General features: G+C 41.5%; 1 protein-coding gene across 3 annotated transcripts in view; it reads right to left on the reverse strand.

Annotated features, from left to right (window-relative positions):
- Positions 1-20,824, reverse strand: part of CTNNA2 (catenin alpha 2) — a 1,200,774-nt gene that overhangs the window by 808,048 nt on the left and 371,902 nt on the right. For all 3 annotated transcript variants that reach the window (XM_049695784.1, XM_049695785.1, XM_049695786.1), the window contains one exon: positions 4,015-4,134. In XM_049695784.1, coding sequence (XP_049551741.1) covers positions 4,015-4,134 — 120 coding nt within the window. The remainder of the gene's footprint in view (positions 1-4,014; positions 4,135-20,824) is intronic.

Consider the following 20,824-nt stretch of genomic DNA (forward strand, 5'->3'; position numbering starts at 1 on the left):
TCACTGTCGCTTCATTATCATTTTCAGCACAGGGTTTGTTTTTTTTAAAACTACTTTTGATGGCGGATCACTCATTTGAGTTTAGGGAATAATAAAAAAAATAGATCAAAGATGATTTGCTTTCTTAGTTTGGGATGTCAAAATAGTACCACTGGAGAGTCTCTTTATTTTCAGCTTTAAAGGGTATTGTTAAGAAAAGGTTCACAGCATTTTTGGAAATGTTAAAGGCAGTACTGTTCTCTGAGGACCATGTAGGACTGCCAGCTGAGTACCTCTAGGAGAAAATTTCTCTAGCTTCAAAATCTATCATTAGAGGGTATTTGAACCACTGGGGTTCTCTTCCTATTTGTTCACTTGGTACATGATAGATGGATGACCTGGAAACAGTGAATTACATCTCTTCCATGGGTCAAAATAATTCTGAGACAAGCACATTATATTTGATATCTAAGATTGTCAAGACAAACGGACATTAAGTAGTAAATAACTAACTGAGCCATCTATCCCCCTTTGCTTAAGCACTAACAGATCTATGCCAGCCAACACAATTTCTAAATTGGGATGACTTATTTTTAGCCCTTAAGATCAACACAGATAAATGGGGAACCAACATGTGAGGGTATCCTCTACACTGGTCAATAATCTAGGTGGTGCAGGTAGAAGTTTCCTCCCAACTAGTCATGAAGGGTCTTATTAACCTCCAGAACACCTGGTCCAGAAACCTTAGACTCCATTCTGGGATATATCTATACTAAAAAAAAAAAATCTAAATATGAAAGTGAGAAATAGGGGGTGGGAAATTCTTTCCATAAAGATATTTTTAGAAACACTTTTAATCACATGAATAAAACCTGTAAACAATGCAAATGCTGATTTATGAAGAATTGGTTAAGTAGACTACTGAAGTTTTCATTTGATGGACTCTTTATGTGGATATTAAAAGAAGTTTCTATAAAAATAATAAAATGGGTAATATTTATAAGATAAATAAAGAAGAACATTTTACACCTATTTGTATGCACGGTATGATTGTAAATATGTTACAATATGAAGATAAACAACTGAAAAGTAATATACCAAAATATTAGCACGACCCTTCTGCGGCTGGTAGAGTGTTATACAATTTTTTTTCTTCTTTTAATTCTACTTTTTTTCCTACATGAAAGAGTGTGAAATAGCAATTAGTTAAAACAAGGTTTATGAGATAAAAATAAATTATATTTATGGGCATTCTCAGATGAATATCTCATATATTACTGTGGATTTTAATACCAGCTGCATGCTGATGACTTGTTTCCATCTCCAACCCACATCTCTCTCCTTTTGACATTTCTACATGGATTTTACAAGCATCTCAAAATCAGTGCATCTAAGTATGAAATCTTGATCTCGAACCCTCACTGGTCCCTTTCCAGTCTTCACCCATTCAGTAAATTCCTCACCATCTATCCATTTGCTCAAACAGAACCTCAGATGTGAACCGGTTGCTGTCACTCCCTAAACTCCCACAGCCAATTGCACAGCAGGTCCTGAGTGTTCTATTTTCAAAATAAACGTGGACTCCTTATGCTTTTCTCCACCGGTACTGCTGCCAAGATATTTGAGACCACCACTGAGGCAGAAAAGACACAGCCGGGCCCCAGGACAGCCTCCTCATGTACAGGCATGAGTCAGAAGGCAAAGCTACCTCCTTGTTTTGCCCTTACTGAGGCCATGATGCATGGAGGAATGGCATCTAAAACAGAAACTTTGTAGCATCTGAGCAAGAAACTCTGACCATGAAAAACCATGGAGCATGTGCAATAAAAATGCACAGGTTGCTGATGACCCTATAGGACCTTCCACGTGTGGCACTCAACTAGTAAGGGACAATTTAAGGGAAAACAGCTCCTAGAGTGCATGTAGGGTGGCTTCAGGAGACAAACGCACAGGACCAGAAGCTGATGCAACCTGGTGCAAATCCAGGCCACACCTCAACCCTCTGCTCAAAGAATATTCCCCCCCTAATCAAAAAGACCCCCACCCATTCAAAGTGCTAAAAATAAGACAAAAAGGGGATCAATAACCCTGGGTGGCACCTCTCACTCTAGAGGATGCCCACACGCTTCTCTGAGTGTGTAACTTTTGCTTCTGTCCTGAATAAACTGTGTCTTTGCTCTCTTTGTGCCTCAGACTCAGTGTGTGTATTTATTTTTTCCTCTGTGTTTTGTGTTCCTCACCAAATTCTTTTGGACGAATTGAACGAGAACCTGAACTTTTGATAAAGATTTTCCAGAATCACCAGCATCGCTCACCTAGATGACTTCAGCCCCCTCCCAAATACAACTAGCCTCTCCTCTTCCATGCTACCCCCATCTTTGCAACGTACCTAGAATAACATTAAACTGTAAATTTGAGACTTTGATACCAAACTCTGAACTATTCAACTACTACCCATTCACTTACAATAAAATCCAAACACTCTACAAGACTCTGAGTGTCCTGGCACCCACCCTTCTCCCCAGCCTCCCCGTTCGTCACTGAAATCAAGATTCAATGCATTTTTTTTTTTTTCAGTTGTTTAAACAAGCTCAGTGGCTTTTGGGCCTCAAACCTGTGCTTCAGAGTAACTTCGCTCCTAACCACATTACATTGTGGGCTACCACACAAGATTCCACTTGAACAAAGGATTCTGCTGATAATAAAATACTTAAAAATAATCGCCTGAACTAAAATCATGACTGTGTGCCCACCACAAAGGACACTGGAAGCTCTTTAGGGGAAGGGACTAGATCTTGGTCAATTTGTAATACGGGTGTCACTTCAGTCTGGCACAGATGAACACTCAACAAATGTTCACTAGAATTCTCCTGTTGGTCACAGAGAACCTTAGAAAAAGTCACTAGGAAGTGCCCAAAATGTTGAAGAATCCTGAGAATAGTCAAGAAGATTGATGAATAGGATTTTAACTAACCTCTCCACATTTAAAGATGTTTTTTTCTAAGAAGAAAGAAAAGGACACACTCTTTGGAAACTAAATTCTGATGGTACCTACTGAACAAATAGAGCTGGCTAAATGGAGGGTGTCATCCTGAGACAAAAGGGAGGCAAAGAAAACCCCAGGTCAACCACCTTCATCAAAGTGACTCGCTACCTGTGCTCTCCCTCCCCTGTCCATTCCCTTCTCTCTCTCTCGTTCTCTCTCTCTCTCTCTCTCTCTCTCTCTGCCTTTTCTCTATTTTTCTTCCTGTTTACTTAATCTCTTTGATAAAAGTTTCACTGTACATACTACACACTTGGGGTGTGTATATGCACAGTGCTGTCCACAGGGCTGGGAGATAAAAAGTGAGGGCTAAGGACAGTGCCCAGGGAGTGGTCACACCACATTTTGATATTCTTTATATTTCAATCGGGAGCTTTTCCAAGTGTGAACAAAAGGTTAGAGTGTGGTCAGACATAGAGAACAGGCTTGTGGTTGTGAAGGGGGAGGGTGGTGGGGGAGTGATGGAGTTTGGGGTTAGCAGATGCAAACAATTACACATGAAGTGCATAACAACAGGGTTTTGCTGTATAGCACAGGGAACTATGTTCAATATCCTGAGATAAACCATGATGGAAGAAAATATTTAAAAATGTATATATCAATATATGTATTACTGAATCACTTTGCTGTATAGCCAAAATTAACACAACATTGTAAATCAACTATATTTCCATAAAAAAAATATAAAAGTCAAAAAAAAAAGAAAGGTTAGAGTGTGGTAGGGCTGGCATGGTGGTTCCCACCAGTGAAGCAGGTGGCCTGTGACCTACTGTAAGCACGCAGGGGCCCGAGAGTACCCAGGGAGTACCAGCACGGTACGGTAGGGCCAGAATGGGCCCGAGTAGGAAGATGCCTTTGTGATCACAGGTTCCTAAGGCATCTGATGATCTGATAGCCGGCAGGTGCAGCTGATCCACTGTCCGGGCCTACAAAACTACAAGGTTACTTAAACTCACTCACTTTCTCCCCTAGATTTCCAAAATCTTTCCCACCTGTTGTCTTCTTGCAGCTACATAGTTAAGTTTCACCATCTCTTTTCCAAATTCTTTAAAGCGATTTGCAAGGTCTTGCTCATTTGTAGCATTTTTGACAGCTTCTAAGGCCTCCTCCACCTGAAACGATTAAAAAAAAAAAAATCCAATATATTTATAACTGGATAGTTAGTATTGCAATATTATTAAACATGCTAGAAATGCTAGTTTGTTAAAAAGAAAACATTTATTCATTAATATTTAAATAAAATAATGGGGAAAAGTACCCCAAGAAGCATTTATAATCAGAAAAAATATTTGTTCAACATTTATATATTTTGTATATAAAAGATAATAAATGCTGAACTCCTAAAGCATATAAAATACTACATTGAGACGAGGGAAAGATGGCGGAAGAGTAAGATGCGGAGATCACCTTCCTCCCCACAGGTACACCAGAAATACATCTACACATGGAACAACTCTTACAGAACACCTGCTGAACGCAGGCAGAAGAACTCAGACCTCCCAAAAGGCAAGAAACTCCCCACGTACCTGGGTAGAGCAAAAGAAAAAAGAATAAACAGAGACAAAAGGATAGGGACGGGACCTGCATCAGTGGGAGGGAGGTGTGATGGAGGAAAAGTGTCCACACACTAGGAAGCCCCTTCGCGGGCGGAGACTGCGGGTGGAGGAGGGGGGGAGCTTCGGAGCCGCAAGGAGAGCGCAGCCACAGGGGTGCGGAGGGCAAAGCGGAGAGATTCCCGCACAGAGGATGGTGCCGACCGGCACTCACCAGTCCGAGAGGCTTGTCTGCTCACCCGCCGGGGCGGGCGGGGCTGGGAGCTGAGGCTCGGGCTTCGGTCGGAGCGCAGGGAGAGGACTGGGGTTGGAGGCGTGAACATAGCCTGCAGGGGGTTAGTGCACCACGGCTAGCCGGGAGGGAGTCCGGGGAAAAGTCTGGAGCTGCCGAAGAGGCAAGAGACATTTTCTTCCCTCTTTGCTTCCTGGTGCGCGAGGAGAGGGGATTAAGAGTGCTGCTTAAAGGAGCTCCAGAGACGGGCGCAAGCCGCGGCTAAAAGCACAGACCCCAGAGACGGGCATGAGACGCTAAGGCTGCTGCTGCCGCCACCAAGAAGCCTGTGTGCGAGCACAGGTCACTATCCACACCCCCCTTCCGGGGAGCCTGTGCAGCCCGCCACTGCCAGGGTCCCGGGATCCAGGGACAACTTCCCCGGGAGAACGCACGGTGCGCCTCAGGCTGGTGCAACGTCACGTCAGCCTCTGCCGCTGCAGGCTCGCCCCGCACTCCGTGCCCCTCCCTCCCCCCAGGCTGAGTGAGCCAGAGTCCCCAAAGCAGCTGCTCCTTTAACCCCGTCCTGTCTGAGCGAAGAACAGACACCCTCCGGCAACCTACACGCAGAGGCAGGGCCAAATCCAAAGCTGAGCCCCGGGAGCTGTGAGAACAAAGAAGAGAAAGGGAAATCACTCCCAGCAGCCTCAGGAGCAGTGGATTAAAGCTCCACAATCAACTTGAGGTACCTGCATCTGTGGAATACCTGAATAGACAAGGAATCATCCCAAATTGAGGAGGTGGACTTTGAGAGCAAGATTTATTATTTTTTCCAATTTTCCTCTTTTTGTGAGGGTGTATGTTTCGGTGTGAGATTTTGTCTGTATAGCTTTGCTTCCACCATTTGTCCTAGGGTTCTATCCGTCCGTGTTTTTTTTTTTTTTTTTAATTTTTTTCTTAATAATTATTTTTTTATTTTAAAAGCTTTATTATATTTTATCTTACTTTATTTTATTTTACTTTATCTTCTTTCTTTCTTTTTTTCCTTCCATCCCTCCTTCCTTCCTTCTTCCCTCCCTCCCTACCGCTCTCCTTTCTTTCTTTCTTTCCACCTTTCTTTTTTTTTCTTTTGTTCTTTCATTCTTTCTACTTCTACTAATTCTTTCTTTCTGCTTTTTCTCCCTTTTATTCTGAGCCATGTGGATTAAAGGCTTTTGTTGCTGCAGCCAGGAGTCAGTGCTGTGCCTCTGATGTGGGAGAGCCAACTTCAGGACACTGGTCCACAAAAGACCTCCCAGCTCCACATAATATCAAATGACGAAAATCTCCCATAGATCTCCATCTCAACACCAGCACCCAGCTTCACTCAACGACCAGCAGGCTACAGTGCAGGACACCCTATGCCAAACAACTAGCAAGACAGGAACACAACCCCACCCATTAGCAGAGAGGCTGCCTAAAATCATAATAAGTTCACAGACACCTTATAAAACACCACCAGACATGGACCTGCCCACCAGAAAAACAAGATCCAGCCTCATCCACCAGAACACAGGCACCAGTCCCCTCCACCAGGAAGCCTACACAACCCACTAAACCAACCATAGCCACTGGGGACAGACACAAAAAACAACGGGAACTACGAACCTGCAGCCTGTGAAAAGGAGACCCCAAACACAGTAAGATAAGCAAAATGGGAAGACAGATAAACAGCAGATGAAGGAGCAAGATAAAAACCCACCAGACCTAACAAATGAAGAGGAAATAGGCAGTCTACCTGAAAAAGAATTCAGAATAATGATAGCGAAGGTGATCCAAAATCTTGGAGATAGAAGAGACAAAATGAAAGAACATTTAACAAGAACCTAGAAGAACTAAAGATGAAACAAACAACGATGAACAGCACAATAAATGAAATTAAAAATACTCTAGATGGGATCAATAGCAGAATAACTGAGGCAGAAGAACGGATAAGTGACCTGGAAGATAAAATAGTGGAAATAACTACTGCAGAGCAGAATAAAGAATAAAGAATGAAAAGAACTGAGGACAGTCTCAGAGACCTCTGGGACAACATTAAATGCAGCAACATTCAAATTATAACGGTTTCAGAAGAAGAGAAAAAGAAAGGGATTGAGAAAATATTTGAAGAGATTATAGTTGAAAACTTCCCTAATATGGGAAAGGAAATAGTTAATCAAGTCCAGGAAGCACAGAGAGTCCCACACAGGATAAATCCAAGGAGAAATACGCCAACACACATATTAATCAAACTGTCAAAAATTAAATACAGGCTTCCCTGATGGTGCAGTTGTTGGGAGTCCGCCTGCCGATGCAGGGGATGTGGGTTTGTGCCCCGATCCAGGAGGATCCCGCATGCAGCAGAGTGGTTGGGTCCGTGAGCCATGGCCACTGGGCCTACATGTCCAGAGCCTGTGCTCTGCAGCGGGAGGGGCCACAACAGTGAGAGGCCCGTGCACCACAAAAAAACAAAAAACAAACAAACAAACAAAAAAATTAAATACAAAGAAAACATATTAAAAGCAGCAAGGGAAAAACAACAAATAACACACAAGGCAATCCCCATAAGGTTAACAGCTGATCTTTCAGCAGAAACTCTGCAAACCAGAAGGGACTGGCAGGACATATTTAAAGTGATGAAGGAGAAAAACCTGTAACCAAGATTACTCTACCCAGCAAGGATCTCATTCAGATTTGATGGAGAAATTAAAACCTTTACAGACAAGCAAAAACTGAGACAGTTCAGCACCACTAAACCAGCTTTACAACAAATGCTAAAGGAACTTCTCTAGGCAAGAAACACAAGAGAAGGAAAAGACCTACAATAATGAACCCAAAACAATTAAGAAAATGGGAATAGGAACATACATATCGATAATTACCTTAAATGTAAATGGACTAAATGCTCCCACCAAAAGACACAGATTGGCTGAATGGGTACAAAAACAAGACCCAGATATACGCTGTCTACAAGAGACCCACTTCAGACCTAGAGACACATACAGACTAAAAGTAAGGGGATGGAAAAAGATATTCCATGCAAATGGAAACCAAAAGAAAGCTGGAGTAGCAATTCTCATATCAGACAAAGTAGACTTTAAAATAAATACTATTACAAGAGACAAAGAAGGACACTACATAATGATCAAGGGATCAATCCAAGAAGAAGATATAACAATTGTAAATATTTATGCACCCAACATAGGAGCACCTCAATACATAAGGCAAATACTAACAGCCATTAAAGGGGAAATTGACAGTAACACAATAATAGTAGGGGACTTTAACACCCCACTTTCACCAATGGACAGATCATCCAAAATGAAAATAAATAAGGAAACACAAGCTTTAAATGATACATTAAACAAGATGGACTTAATTGATATTTATAGGACATTCTATCCAAAAACAACAGAATACACATTTTTCTCAAGTGCTCATGGAACATGCTCCAGGACAGATCATATTTTGTGTCACAAATCAAGCCTTGGTAAATTTAAGAAAATTGAAATTGTGTCAAATATCTTTTCCGACCACAATGCTATGAGACTAGATATCAATTACAGGAAAAGTCTCATATCTATGAGACTAGATATCAATTACTGTAAAAAATACAAACACATGGAGGCTAAACAATACACTACTTAATAACGAAGTGATCACTGAAGAAAACAGAGAGGAAATTAAAAAATACCTAGAAACAAATGACAATGGAGACATAAGGACTCAAAACATATGGGATGCAGCAAAAGCAGATCTAAGAGGGCAGTTTACAGCAATACAATCCTACCTTAAGAAACAGGAAACATCTCGAATAAACAACCTAAACTTGCAACTGAAGCAATTAGAGAAAGAAGAACAAAAACAACCCAAAGTTAGCAGAAGGAAAGAAATCATAAAGATCAGATCAGAAATAAATGAAAAAGAAATGAAGGAAATGATAGCAAAGATCAATAAAACTAAAAGCTGGTTCTTTGAGAAGATAAATAAAATTGATAAACCATTAGCCAGACTCATCAAGAAAAAAAGGGAGAAGACTCAAATCAATAGAATTAGAAATGAAAATGGAGAAGTAACAACTGACACTGCAGAAATACAAAAGATCATGAGAGATTACTACAAGCAACTCTATGCCAATAAAATGGACAACCTGGAAGAAATGGACAAATACTGAGAAATGCACAACCTGCCAAGACTGAATCAGGAAGAAATAGAAAATATGAACAGACCAATCACAAGAACTGAAATTGAAACTGTGATTAAAAATCTTCCAACAAACCAAAGCCAAGGACCAGATGGCTTTACAGGCGAATTCTATCAAACTTTTAGAGAAGGGCTAACACCTATCCTTCTCAAACTCTTCCAAAATATAGCAGAGGGAGGAACACTCCCAAACTCATTCTACGAGGCCACCATCACCTTGATACCAAAACCAGACAAGGATGTCACCAAGAAAGAAAACTAAAGGCCAATATCACTGATGAACATAGATTCAAAAATCCTCAACAAAATACTAGCAAAGAGAATCCAACATCACATTAAAAGGATCATACACCATGATCAAGTGGGGTTTATTCCAGGAATGCAGGGATTCTTCAATATACGCAAATCTATCAACGTGATAACACCAAATTAACAAATTGAAGGAGAAAAACCATATGATCATCTCAAGTGATGCAGAGAAAGCTTTCAACAAAATTCAACACCCATTTATGATCAAAAACCTGCAGAAAGTAGGCATAGAGGGAACTTTCCTCAAAATAATAAAGGCCATATATGACAAACCCACAGCCAACATCGTCCTCAATGGTGAAAAACTGAAAGCATTTCCACTAAGATCAGGAACAAGACAAGGTTGCCCACTCTCACCACTGTTATTCAACATAGTTTTGGAAGTTTTAGCCACAGCAATCAGAGAAGAAAAGGAAGTGAAAGGAATCCAAATTGGAAAAGAAGAAGTAAAGCTGTCACTGTTTGCTGATGACATGACACTATACATAGAGAATCCGAAAGATGCTACCAGAAAACTACTAGAGCTAATCAATGAATGTGGTAAAGTAGCAGGATACAAAATTAATGCATAGAAATCTCTTGGATTCCTGTACACTAATGATGAAAAATCTGAAACTGAAATCAAGAAAACACTTCCATTTACCACTGCAACAAAAAGAATAAAATACCTAGGAATAAACCTACCTAAGGAGACAAATGACCTGTATGCAGAAAATTATAAGACACTGTTCAAAGAAATTAAAGATGATACAAACCGATGGAGAGATATACCATGTTCTTGGATTGGAAGAATTAACATTATGAAAATGACTCTACTATCCAAAGCAATCTACAGATTCACTGCAATCCCTAGGAAACTACCACTGGCATTTTTCACAGTAGTAGAACAAAAAATTTCACAATTTGTATGGAAACACAAAAGAACGAAAAATGGAGTTGGAGGAATCAGTACAGACTTCAGACTGTACTACGAAGCTACAGTAATCAAGACAGTATTGTACTGGCACAAAAACAGAAATATAGATCAATGGAACAGGACAGAAAGCCCAGAGATAAACCCACGCACATATGGTCACCCTATCTTTGAAAACGAGGCAGGAATGTACAGTGGAGAAAGGACAGCCTCTTCAATAAGTGGTGATGGGAAAACTGGACAGGTACATGTAGAAGTATGAGATTAGATCACTCCCTAACACCATACACAAAAATAAGCTCAAAATGGATTAAAGAGGGGCTTCCCTGGTGGTGCAGTGGTTGAGAGTCCGCCTGCCGATTCAGGGGACACGGGTTCGTGACCCGGTCTGGGAAGATCCCACATGCCGCGGAGCGGCTGGGCCCGTGAGCCATGGCCGCTGAGCCTGCGCGTCTGGAGCCTGTGCTCCACAATGGGAGAGGCCACAATGGTGGGAGGCCTGCGTACCGGAAAAAAAAAAAAAAAGGATTAAAGAGCTAATGTAAGGCCAGAAACTATCAAACTCTTAGAGGAAAACATAGGCAGAACACTCTATGACATAAATCACAGCAAGATCCTTTTTGACCCACCTCCTAGAGAAATGGAAATAAAAACAAAAATAAACAAATGGGACCTAATGAAACTTCAAATCTTTTGCACAGCAAAGGAAACCATAAACAAGCACAAAAGACAACCCTCAGAATGGGAGAAAATATTTGCAAATGAAGCAACTGACAAAGGATTAATCTCCAAAATTTATAAGCAGCTCATGCAGCTCAATAACAAAACAACAAACAACCCAATCCAAAAATGGGCAGAAGACCTAAATAGACATTTCTCCAAAGAAGATATACAGACTGCCAACAAACACATGAAAGACTGCTCAACATCATTAATCATTAGAGAAATGCAAATCAAAACTACAATGAGATATCATCTCACAGCAGTCAGAATGGTCATCATCAAAAAATCTAGAAACAATAAATGCTGGAGAGGGTGTGGAGAAAAGGGAACACTCTTGCACTGCTGGTGGGAATGTGAATTGGTACAGCCACTATGGAGAACAGTATGGAGGTTCCTTAAATAACTACAAATAGAACTACCATATGACCCAGAAATTCCACTACTGGGCTTATATCCTGAGAAAACCATAATTCAAAAAGAGTCATGTACCAAAATGTTCATTGCAGCTCTATTTACAATAGCCCGGAGATGGAAACAACCTAAGTGTCCATCATTGGATGAATGGATAAAGAAGGTGTGGCACACATATACAATGGAATATTACTCAGCCATAAAAAGAAACGAAATTCAGCTATGTGTAATGAGGTGGATGGGCCTAGAGTCTGTCATATAGAGTGAAGTAAGTCAGAAAGAGTAAGACAAATATCATATGCTAACACATATATATGGAATGTAAGGGGAAAAAAATGTCATGAAGAACCTATGGGTAAGACAGGAATAAAGACACACACCTACTAGAGAATGGACTTGAGGATATGGGGAGGGGGAAGGTAAGCTGTGACAAAGCGAGAGAGAGGCATGGACATGTATACACTACCAAACGTAAGGTAGATAGCTAGTGGGAAGCAGCTGCATAGCACAGGGATATCAGCTCGGTGCTTTGTGACCGCCTGGAGGGGTGGGATAGGGAGTGTGGGAGGGAGGGAGACGCAAGAGGGAAGAGATTTGGGAACATATGTATGTGTAAAACTGATTCACTTTGTTATAAAGCAGAAACTAACACACCATTGTAAAGCAATTATACTTCAATAAAGATGTAAAAAATAAAATACTACATTGATTGTATTTTGAGTTGTGGTTTTGATAAGGGATATGGACTTTTAATTTCAAGTAGAAAAATAAAGGAAAATATACTTAAGAAATATGGAATTGAAAAACAAACTTTAGAAATCTTCAGAGGAGGAAATATTTTGCAAACAAAAACTGGAGGAATTCCTGGGCTGCAAAAAGTTTGAGGTAGCTTAAATCTGCAACCAATCTTCTCGGCATCACCTCTAAATCTGGGACTAAAGGGATTGTAATTTTAAGCTGAGTTTACACCTTGCCGTCCAATAGAAGAGAAAATATTGAGCCTCGCAAAGTAAGTGAATTTGAAGTTTTGTTGCCATTTAAGGTGGCATCAACTAGGGTGAACAGAATAACGATCAGTGGAAATAGCCAAGAACATAATCGTGAGTGAATAAGGCACAAGACAGAACTATGTTTGCAAAATCAAAAGTTCTTAGTTTTGAAGGGAGTCTGGTTGAGAGGCCTCAACTAGTACAGGCTTCTGAGAGTGGCAGCAGAAAAAGAGAAATGGTAGCTCTGAAAGAGTAATGAGAAATACACAGAGAATGTATGGGTCTACTGCAGAATTCCATTTGGCTCTTGTAGTTTAGACCAAATCAAAGGACAATATACAGACAGTTCATTGTTTGACAATGCAGGTAATCCAAATGACCATTAAAATGGCTAGAAAAAGTAAAAGATTAACATAGTACTATAGAGATACACCTTTGTTTAACTTGACACAATCACAAAGGTGGCTAATCCAACTTCCTCACCAAGTTCCACTGAGTGCAGGAAGAGAATAGTGTCTATAAACCAGTGATAATGGATCTCATCAAATCTTTTCCTCCACAGATATGACAGTACCATTAAATTTACTAAATAGGCTAACATTTCATTAAGGAAAGAGTTGCAGCCAGCAAGGAAGTTATTTAGAATGATGGTGATGGGCGGTTCAATCTAGACTCCAGATAAAATTAGGTTTCCATTCTCATCTTTTATGGAAGATGGAAGATCTTTCTTTCGTACCTATTTGCATTGTTCCTGAATGACTGTGAAGAGGAAAGGCTACATCTTGCTCTTGGAATGTCTGCAGGTGACAGGGACCTGGGAAGAGTGGAAGGACACAGATGGCAGGCTGTGTGATGGTTCTGAGAAGAAGACTGGTGCTCGTGGGGGAGGTGTTATAAGGGGAGGTTTGGGGGACTCTGTGTGCTGGATTGGGAAGTCACTTCCAACAAGCTGATAAAGGGGGCCCTTAGAGGCAGCTGCCACGTCCTTCCTTGTAATAAATGCCCTCTTGACTTTGGACCCTACAGATAATTATTCTCCTCCCATGGCCAGCCTGGGCTGACGAACACCAACATGAGAACCCTCAGCTCTGGCAGGTCTTCCTGTCCTTAATACTAGAGCCTGAGTTCTGGGGATGGGGATAGCTGAAAAGTGTGAACTTCTAGACAGGATATTAAAATTTCCTCCCTATTTAGTGGATTTAGATATTATTTTCAGAGCTTGTCCCTTAAAACTCTTAAAATCTTGAGTCTTCTCAGAGTTTGTCTGAAATAGCCCTTACCCCCATTTCCAAAGCAAACCTACTTGTCACTATTATTTAGTCGACAGCTCTGTCCAATTGTTTGAGACAGACTCTTTAAGTCAATCTCCGGGACTTCCCTGGTGGTCCAGTGGTTAAGACTCTGTGCTCCCAGTGCAGCGGGCACAGGTTTGATCCCTGGTTGGGGAACTAAGATCCTTCATGCTGCACAGCATGGCCAAAAACAATAAATTAAGTACATTAAATCAAATCAGTCTCCAATTTTCCTGACTGAAACTGCACTTACTTATTTTGATGTAAAAAAAGTAGTCTGAGAATTCATACTTCTTAAGTATGAATACTTATTAAGCACCTCCTAGGAGCTAGGCAGACATACAGGGATGGGGACAGCGTCAACAGAGGAGTCTGTTTCCCCTCCTGGACCATGTGATCCTGTTCTCCTGTCCACAGTCACTGCCCATACCAGTGCTATAAATCATTGTTATGATCATTTCCATTTGGACAGACTGACCTCATTCCGGGGTCCTTCAGTTGATATCCAGTTGATTGGATTTTAAGTGACACTAATGAAACTAATAAGTCATACAAAGCTCTCTTGTTAGGATCTGGATTTAAATTTAAAAGATGTTATCTTGGAAATAGGAGCTGGCCAAGTAAATGAATGAATGAAGACAAGATTCTATATTAGACTACTTTACTTGTTGAGCCATATACTCTGGTTTGACCATGGATATCTCAGCAACATCATACTTTATCTTTCTGCCTCCTAAAGATAAGCTGGCCTTCTTGATTAAATTTTCTGTTTCCTTGTTCAAAAGTGAAGACAATGATTTCATCAGAAAGCAAGAATGATTAAATGCTAGCATCACTTGTTCATAAACTGCCATACTTTATAAAGTACAATAATACATCTTGATACATTTCCAAAGTTACCTTCAGCTTGTACAAGAAAAATGACAATAGACAATGTCCCTGACTACTTATGATGTAGCAGACATTGGTCCAAATGTTTTACATATACCTAATTTAGTCCCCCAAACAGCTCTTCGAAGCTGATAGTTTTCTTGTTTCTTCTTTACAGAGGAAAGACTGCAGCCAGAGGGGTGACACAGCCAGCCTGAGAGGTCTCACAGCAAGAGAGTGCAGGAACCTGGGTGTGAACCCAGATAATTTGCTCCAGAGCTCATACTTTTAACTCCTGGGCTGTGCTGCCTCAGTTTCCTAAAAAGGATGGTTTTGTAAAGCTGCTGGAGTCCAGTTTGGATTCAGCTGATCAGCTGATAATGAAGATTCATTAAGAGTCCTGCCCCATCTGGTAAGTCTCCATTCCACCTCTTCATTTCTCTAAAATCTACCCCTTCACAGGACACACTGCCACTGCCTTCACTCAGCTTTCCTTTCATTCACTGGCCTGGATCATTTTAATCATCTCTCATCTCTCAATCTGTCTCTTTGGTTGGGCTCACCCCTCTTCTAATTCCTTCTCCATATTGCTACCAAAATTATTTGGCTAAATCACGAAGCTGATTCTCATGCTTAGGACTACTCAGCAGTCCCCCATAATCCCTACAGAGTCTAAACAAATGGGTAGAGTCCAAACTAATTCTCATGATAACGGAGACACTCCACACCCTGTATCTCTCTAACTCTGTGACTGCCCCTCCCAACCTCACCCTCTCTGCTCCAACAACAGAATCAATCAACCGTATTACTGTGAATGCCCCAAGTCCCTCCCCCACTCTCATGCCTTTGTTCTTTCCTCTGCCTGTGAAGCTCTCAGTAGGTGAAATCTTTTGTTCCACCTGGATCCATCTCCCTTCTTCTGGCAAGAGCATCCCAGTTGGGAGCAGTGAATCACTCTCTCCCTAGGCTGGTTATAAAATCTAAATTTCATACTTTCTGCCTGCTCTGTGAACACATAGCTCGGCCCTTTACGTCTTTTTTTTTTTTTTTTTTAAATATTGGCTATATTTCCTGTGTTGTACAATATATTCTTTTTTTTTTTTGAAGATGTTGGGGGTAGGAGTTTATTAATTTATTTATTTATTTTTGCTGTGTTGGGTCTTCATTTCTGTGCGAGGGCTTTCTCTAGTTGTGGCAAGGGGGGGCCACTCTTCATCGCGGTGCGTGGGCCTCTCACTATCGCCGCCTCTTGTTGCGGAGCACAGGCTCCAGACGCGCAGGCTCAGTAGTTGTGGCTCACGGGCCTAGTTGCTCCGCGGCATGTGGGATCTTCCCAGACCAGGGCTCGAACCCGTGTCCCCTGCATTAGCAGGCAGATGCTCAACAACTGCACCACCAGGGAAGCCCTACATCTTATTCCTATGTCAAGCTTTGTAGGGAGAGAGTGTTTGACAGGCAACAGAGGAGGAAGTGGTTTTGTTTCCTGGTCCTGGAGTGCTCCCTGGACAGGCTTGGCAGCAGGGGTAGCTCCTCCAACACCAGCTGGCCCCCATGGGTGATTCTGTAGTGCAATGCCTCTAGTGAGACATGTCTCCACGCACAGTTTTCCTTGACACCCTAAAGGGCAGATTTCTAGCAAGTTCCGTTGGCTTGTGTGGCACTTCAGTGGCCTCTCTGTCATCCAGTGACCTAGGAACATCTGGATCTTGGCCCTGGTTTGGGGTGGGCTCCTCCTAGCGTGCTCTATCTCAGTCCTGGGGGGAGTGGCTGCTCCGTCCATCTGCCATTCCTAGATTCCCTAGAGTTCTCTTTACGTCTTCCTAGACAATTCCTTGTTCCTCTAATCTATTAGAGCTAATAATTCTTTATATTAAGCTTTCCCTGCTCAAATTACTGTGTAGTATTGCTCTCACTCCTGGACAGGGTGACACCTCCCCCACTCTTTGGATGGGGCCAACCTCTTTCCAATCACCCTCAACACTTAGCCCCCAGCTTCAGGCTTGGGCTTGTGACTCCAGCCTGTTCAATTTGTGGTTGAACAATTAGTTCAGGAAAAGGCACATCTCATTCAGTTCACTGAGCCCCAGTCCTAACACCTCCCTCTCCCAACCACATCACCCTTCTTCACATTATCCCAAATCACCCAACAATACAATTTGGTTGAACTGATCCCATCCTTGGCTTGGTGGGTGATGAGGGAGAAGAACAGTGCTGACCAAACTAAGAAATCAGCACATCCTATGTCCCCTCTAAATAATTAACTCAGAGATGTATACCTGATTTAGAGGCCAAAATGACTAACAAAATTATAAAACTTTTATTTGAGCTGCCTCGGAAGAGAATTTCCTTTTTTGCTAACTATAATCTAGAAGCATGTAATCTTGAGAATATTTTGCAGCTACCTTGAGATTTTGAGAAAAGAGCCTACAGAGAAGAGTGTCCTTAGTGAGGAAAATGAGATAGAAACCTGGTCCTTGTCACATGTTTGTACCTTGATCAAGCTTTGCCTGAAGCTACCTGCCTCTGGACTTTTAGTTTGGTGAGCCAATATATTCCCTTTTGGAAAGGCCAACTTGAGTTGGGTTTCTGTTATTTAAAATGGAAAACATCCTAATTATTATGTTTTCCTTCCAGGTGAGACCATAGCAATATGCACAATTTTCACAACATGTGCTTCACTCTTTCTTAATGTCTCCCCCACCTATAAACTCATGAAGGCAGGAGCTGAGTCTTATTTACCTTTGAAGTCATATATCTTGGCACAATGTCTTATACATAGTAGGCATCCAATAAGTATCTCTTGAAAGGATAACTGAATAAATAAGTAAATTCCAAATAAATCAGCTGAAGTTAATGCCGTGACAGCTCTGATGAAAAACATGTGCTAAGAACCTGGGCAGTAACTTCTACTTTTATAATCAGAGACAAGGATATTTTATACCTTGATTATGTGCAGCAGAAATTAACAAAATATTGTAAATCAACTATACTTCAATAATTTTTTTTTTTTTTTAAAAGAGCCACATCAGAGTTGCAGGACAAAACAGTAGACTGCTGAGAAATTATGTTACTGGGGACTCACTAAGACCATTCAATGCTCATGTCACAAAAATCACAGGCAATATTAAACTCACCCACCAACAATGGGGCAGCAGCATTAGATTTGTCCCCTGGTAGCCTCGAAGATAATCTGAATTTCCTGAGAAGTTGACCAAATGGTTGTGTTTTCTCATTTTGCTATTGACTTTCTAGACAGAAATTCTGAGATAATCGGGAACATCATTATTCCAGGACTCAGACTGAGTACAGAAAAAAGTGATTGTTTCCTCTGACACACACATGGCTAGGTGAGTTTGTGTGTAATGACATCACCAATGCTAAGAATTGGACAATATACTCTGATTGCATTCACTCAGAGTTTAGGGAAAATAAATATCGCTCTCCTTGATCACTGATTGAAATGCAGGAGTCCTTTCAAAGCGTGAAGTGTCACAACTCCATCTCCACTGATAATGTCAACTGATTGCAGGATACACCAGGTGTCTGTAGGGAATCACTCACCAGCAACTTCAACAATACAAGTGATTATAATTCAGTAGTTTTTAATGATGTCTGATGTGCAAATGATTCCTTTAGCTTCGCTCAGGAACATCAAATTCCCACTTTGGCGATAACTCGGCTTTGAACTATATGTCACTCGCTGTTCCATCACTATCCTCCCGAATTCAAAATAACTACAGTAGCAAAAACCTTCAGCAGTCATACGAATCCTTAATATATTCAAAAGAGAGCTCAACATTAAAACACACACAAATACTTGCAAAATAGAGCAAGTAGCTTAATTTGAGCAGCTAGAATATCTACGGGTTATATGAAAAGAGGGACTCCTTAGCAGGCATATAAACTTAAGTGTGCAAATGTAATTTTAAGGTAGCAGAATGCAAAAACCTACACACTGCCAAATCATACAACCTCTGCAGAATTCACAGTTCTTTACTCATTTTCAGAGGGTGAATGAGTTTTGCTCAGGATTACTCAATTTGCCAACAATTACCTAGAGGGTGCAGGGCAGAAAATGAAGACGGGCATTTTAGGAGAATAAATTGACTCTCCTTCATCTGCTCAGTGAATTATTGATGGAAAGACATGAAAATAAGTTTCTGATAAGAAGGCAATTCCCTCCATATTCCTGTAAGTTACTCAGAAATGAGAAGAATCAATATCTGGAAAGAACGGCAATAGAGTTTGGGCATATGGCCTGAAAGATGAAAAGTAAAATATTATCTGAAGCACTTAAAGGTAAAATACCTTGGCAGTGGTTAACACGGCAGGAAGCTACAGGACTCCTTATACTGTGTTAATCAATGTCCCGACCCCAAATCAAGTCCCTGCTTTATTATCATTAGAAAGCGCCTGCCACTCTTTTTCTCATCTATGTTCTATCAACCGTTTGGTAAAGAAACTCATTTTTATTTGGAAGAAGCCTTGATAAAAGTATAGATGATAATTTCTAACCTGTTCCATCAAAATACATGAAGATATTTCCTTCATCTTGATTCAAAAACAAGTAAGTAGATGCTGGCAGACAACACTTGTTTATGAGAGGATGTGCTTCTATAGAAAAGAATACAAATGCCAAGCAGAATTATATACCATGTTCAATTGCAAAGAATTGTTGACACATTGTCTTTTTTAGGGGATTGGAACAATAGTCCCATCGTACGAAACCCTGATTGACCTGAACCCAAGTAGGACACACCCGACCTGAGTAATTCAGCGCTAGCACCAGAAGCTGCAGTTCCCCATTTGCTCCACAAGAGGGCACCATTCCGCCACCGCTGTTCCCTGCAGAGGCTGCGCTTTCAGTAGAACAAATGTGTTTTTCAGTCTACAATCATTTTTAATTTTACTACTGACAGTCTGACAGGACTACTTAATATTGCTGGGTTGACCTTTCCATATTTTGTGCTAAATCTTTTTTTTTTTTTTTTAAACTTCTCTTAATCTGCTGTGTCGGGAAGAGGATATAATTGACTCCACATGAAGACAGGCTGCAGTGTGATGTTATCAGCCGACAGCACTGGTCAAAACAGGTGGGTAGAGGCAGGATTGCGGGCAGCAACTGGTGCCGTACATCACACTACAGGCCCCGATTGCACGAGCACCCTCCACGTGTGGACCATTCGGGGAGAATATTTAGCCTCCATCAATCCTCAAGAGGGGCTTGAAATGGCCTTTCACGGCACAGATAACATACAAGATGTAAAGTTAATTTCCTTAGGTTCAGTCCTATTCTCCTGGTAAAGGAAGACTGTCCATCTGGGGAAAGATCTTTCTTAAAATGTTGCCTTTGAAGACTAAGCAGGCTGGAAGAGAAAGGTAACAAAACTTTTTCTCCAACACACTTGAGAACAAAGTCATCTGTAGCCTAAAAGAAGCACATAATTCAGGCGGGGCTGCAGAAATAACAGCCAGCACTGCAGTTCCGGGATCTGACAACGGTGACATAGCTGCCACTTACCAAACACTTACTTTGCACCGGACTCCGTGATGAATGCTTCATAAGGAATTCCCCCAGTTTAAACCTCCCCACAACTCTGAGGGCTGCACCATCACTAGCCCCCTACTAACAGATGGGGTGTGAGACCTAAGGAAGTTTCATTTATTATTATTATTTTAAATTTATTTATTTATTTTTGGCTGTGTTGGGTCTTCGTTTCTGTGTGAGGGCTTTCTCCAGTTGCGGCGAGCGGGGGCCACTCTTCATCGCAGGGCGTGGGCTTCTAACTGTCGCGGCCGCTCGTTGCGGAGCACAGACTCCAGACGCGCAGGCTCAGTAGCTGTGGCTCGTGGGCCCAGTTGCTCCGCGGCATGTGGGATCCTCCCAGACCAGGGCTTGAACCCGTGTCCCCTGCATTGGCAGGCAGACTCTCAACCACTGCGCCACCAGGGAAGCCCTATTATTTTTTTTACACATATATTTTATTGAAGTATAGTTGATTTACAATGTTGCGTTAATTACTGCTGTACAGCAAAAGTGACTCAGTTGTACGTATGTATAGATTCTCTTTTTTAAGGCTCTTTTCCATTCTGGTTCATCATAGGTTATTGAATCTAGTTCTCTGTGCTCTACAGGAGGACCTTGTTGTTTATCCATTCTCTGGATAATAGCATCCATCTGCTAACCCCAGCCTCCCATCCCATCCCTCCCCTGCCCCCCCCCTTTGGCTACCACCCCTCTGTTCTCTATGCTGTGGAGGCTTTATGTGGTGGGTTAGGACAGGCTGGCAAGTGGACCCCAGACCAA

This window comes from Orcinus orca, chromosome 13 (assembly GCF_937001465.1).
Source record: "Orcinus orca chromosome 13, mOrcOrc1.1, whole genome shotgun sequence".
NCBI classification, from domain to species: Eukaryota; Metazoa; Chordata; class Mammalia; order Artiodactyla; family Delphinidae; genus Orcinus; species Orcinus orca.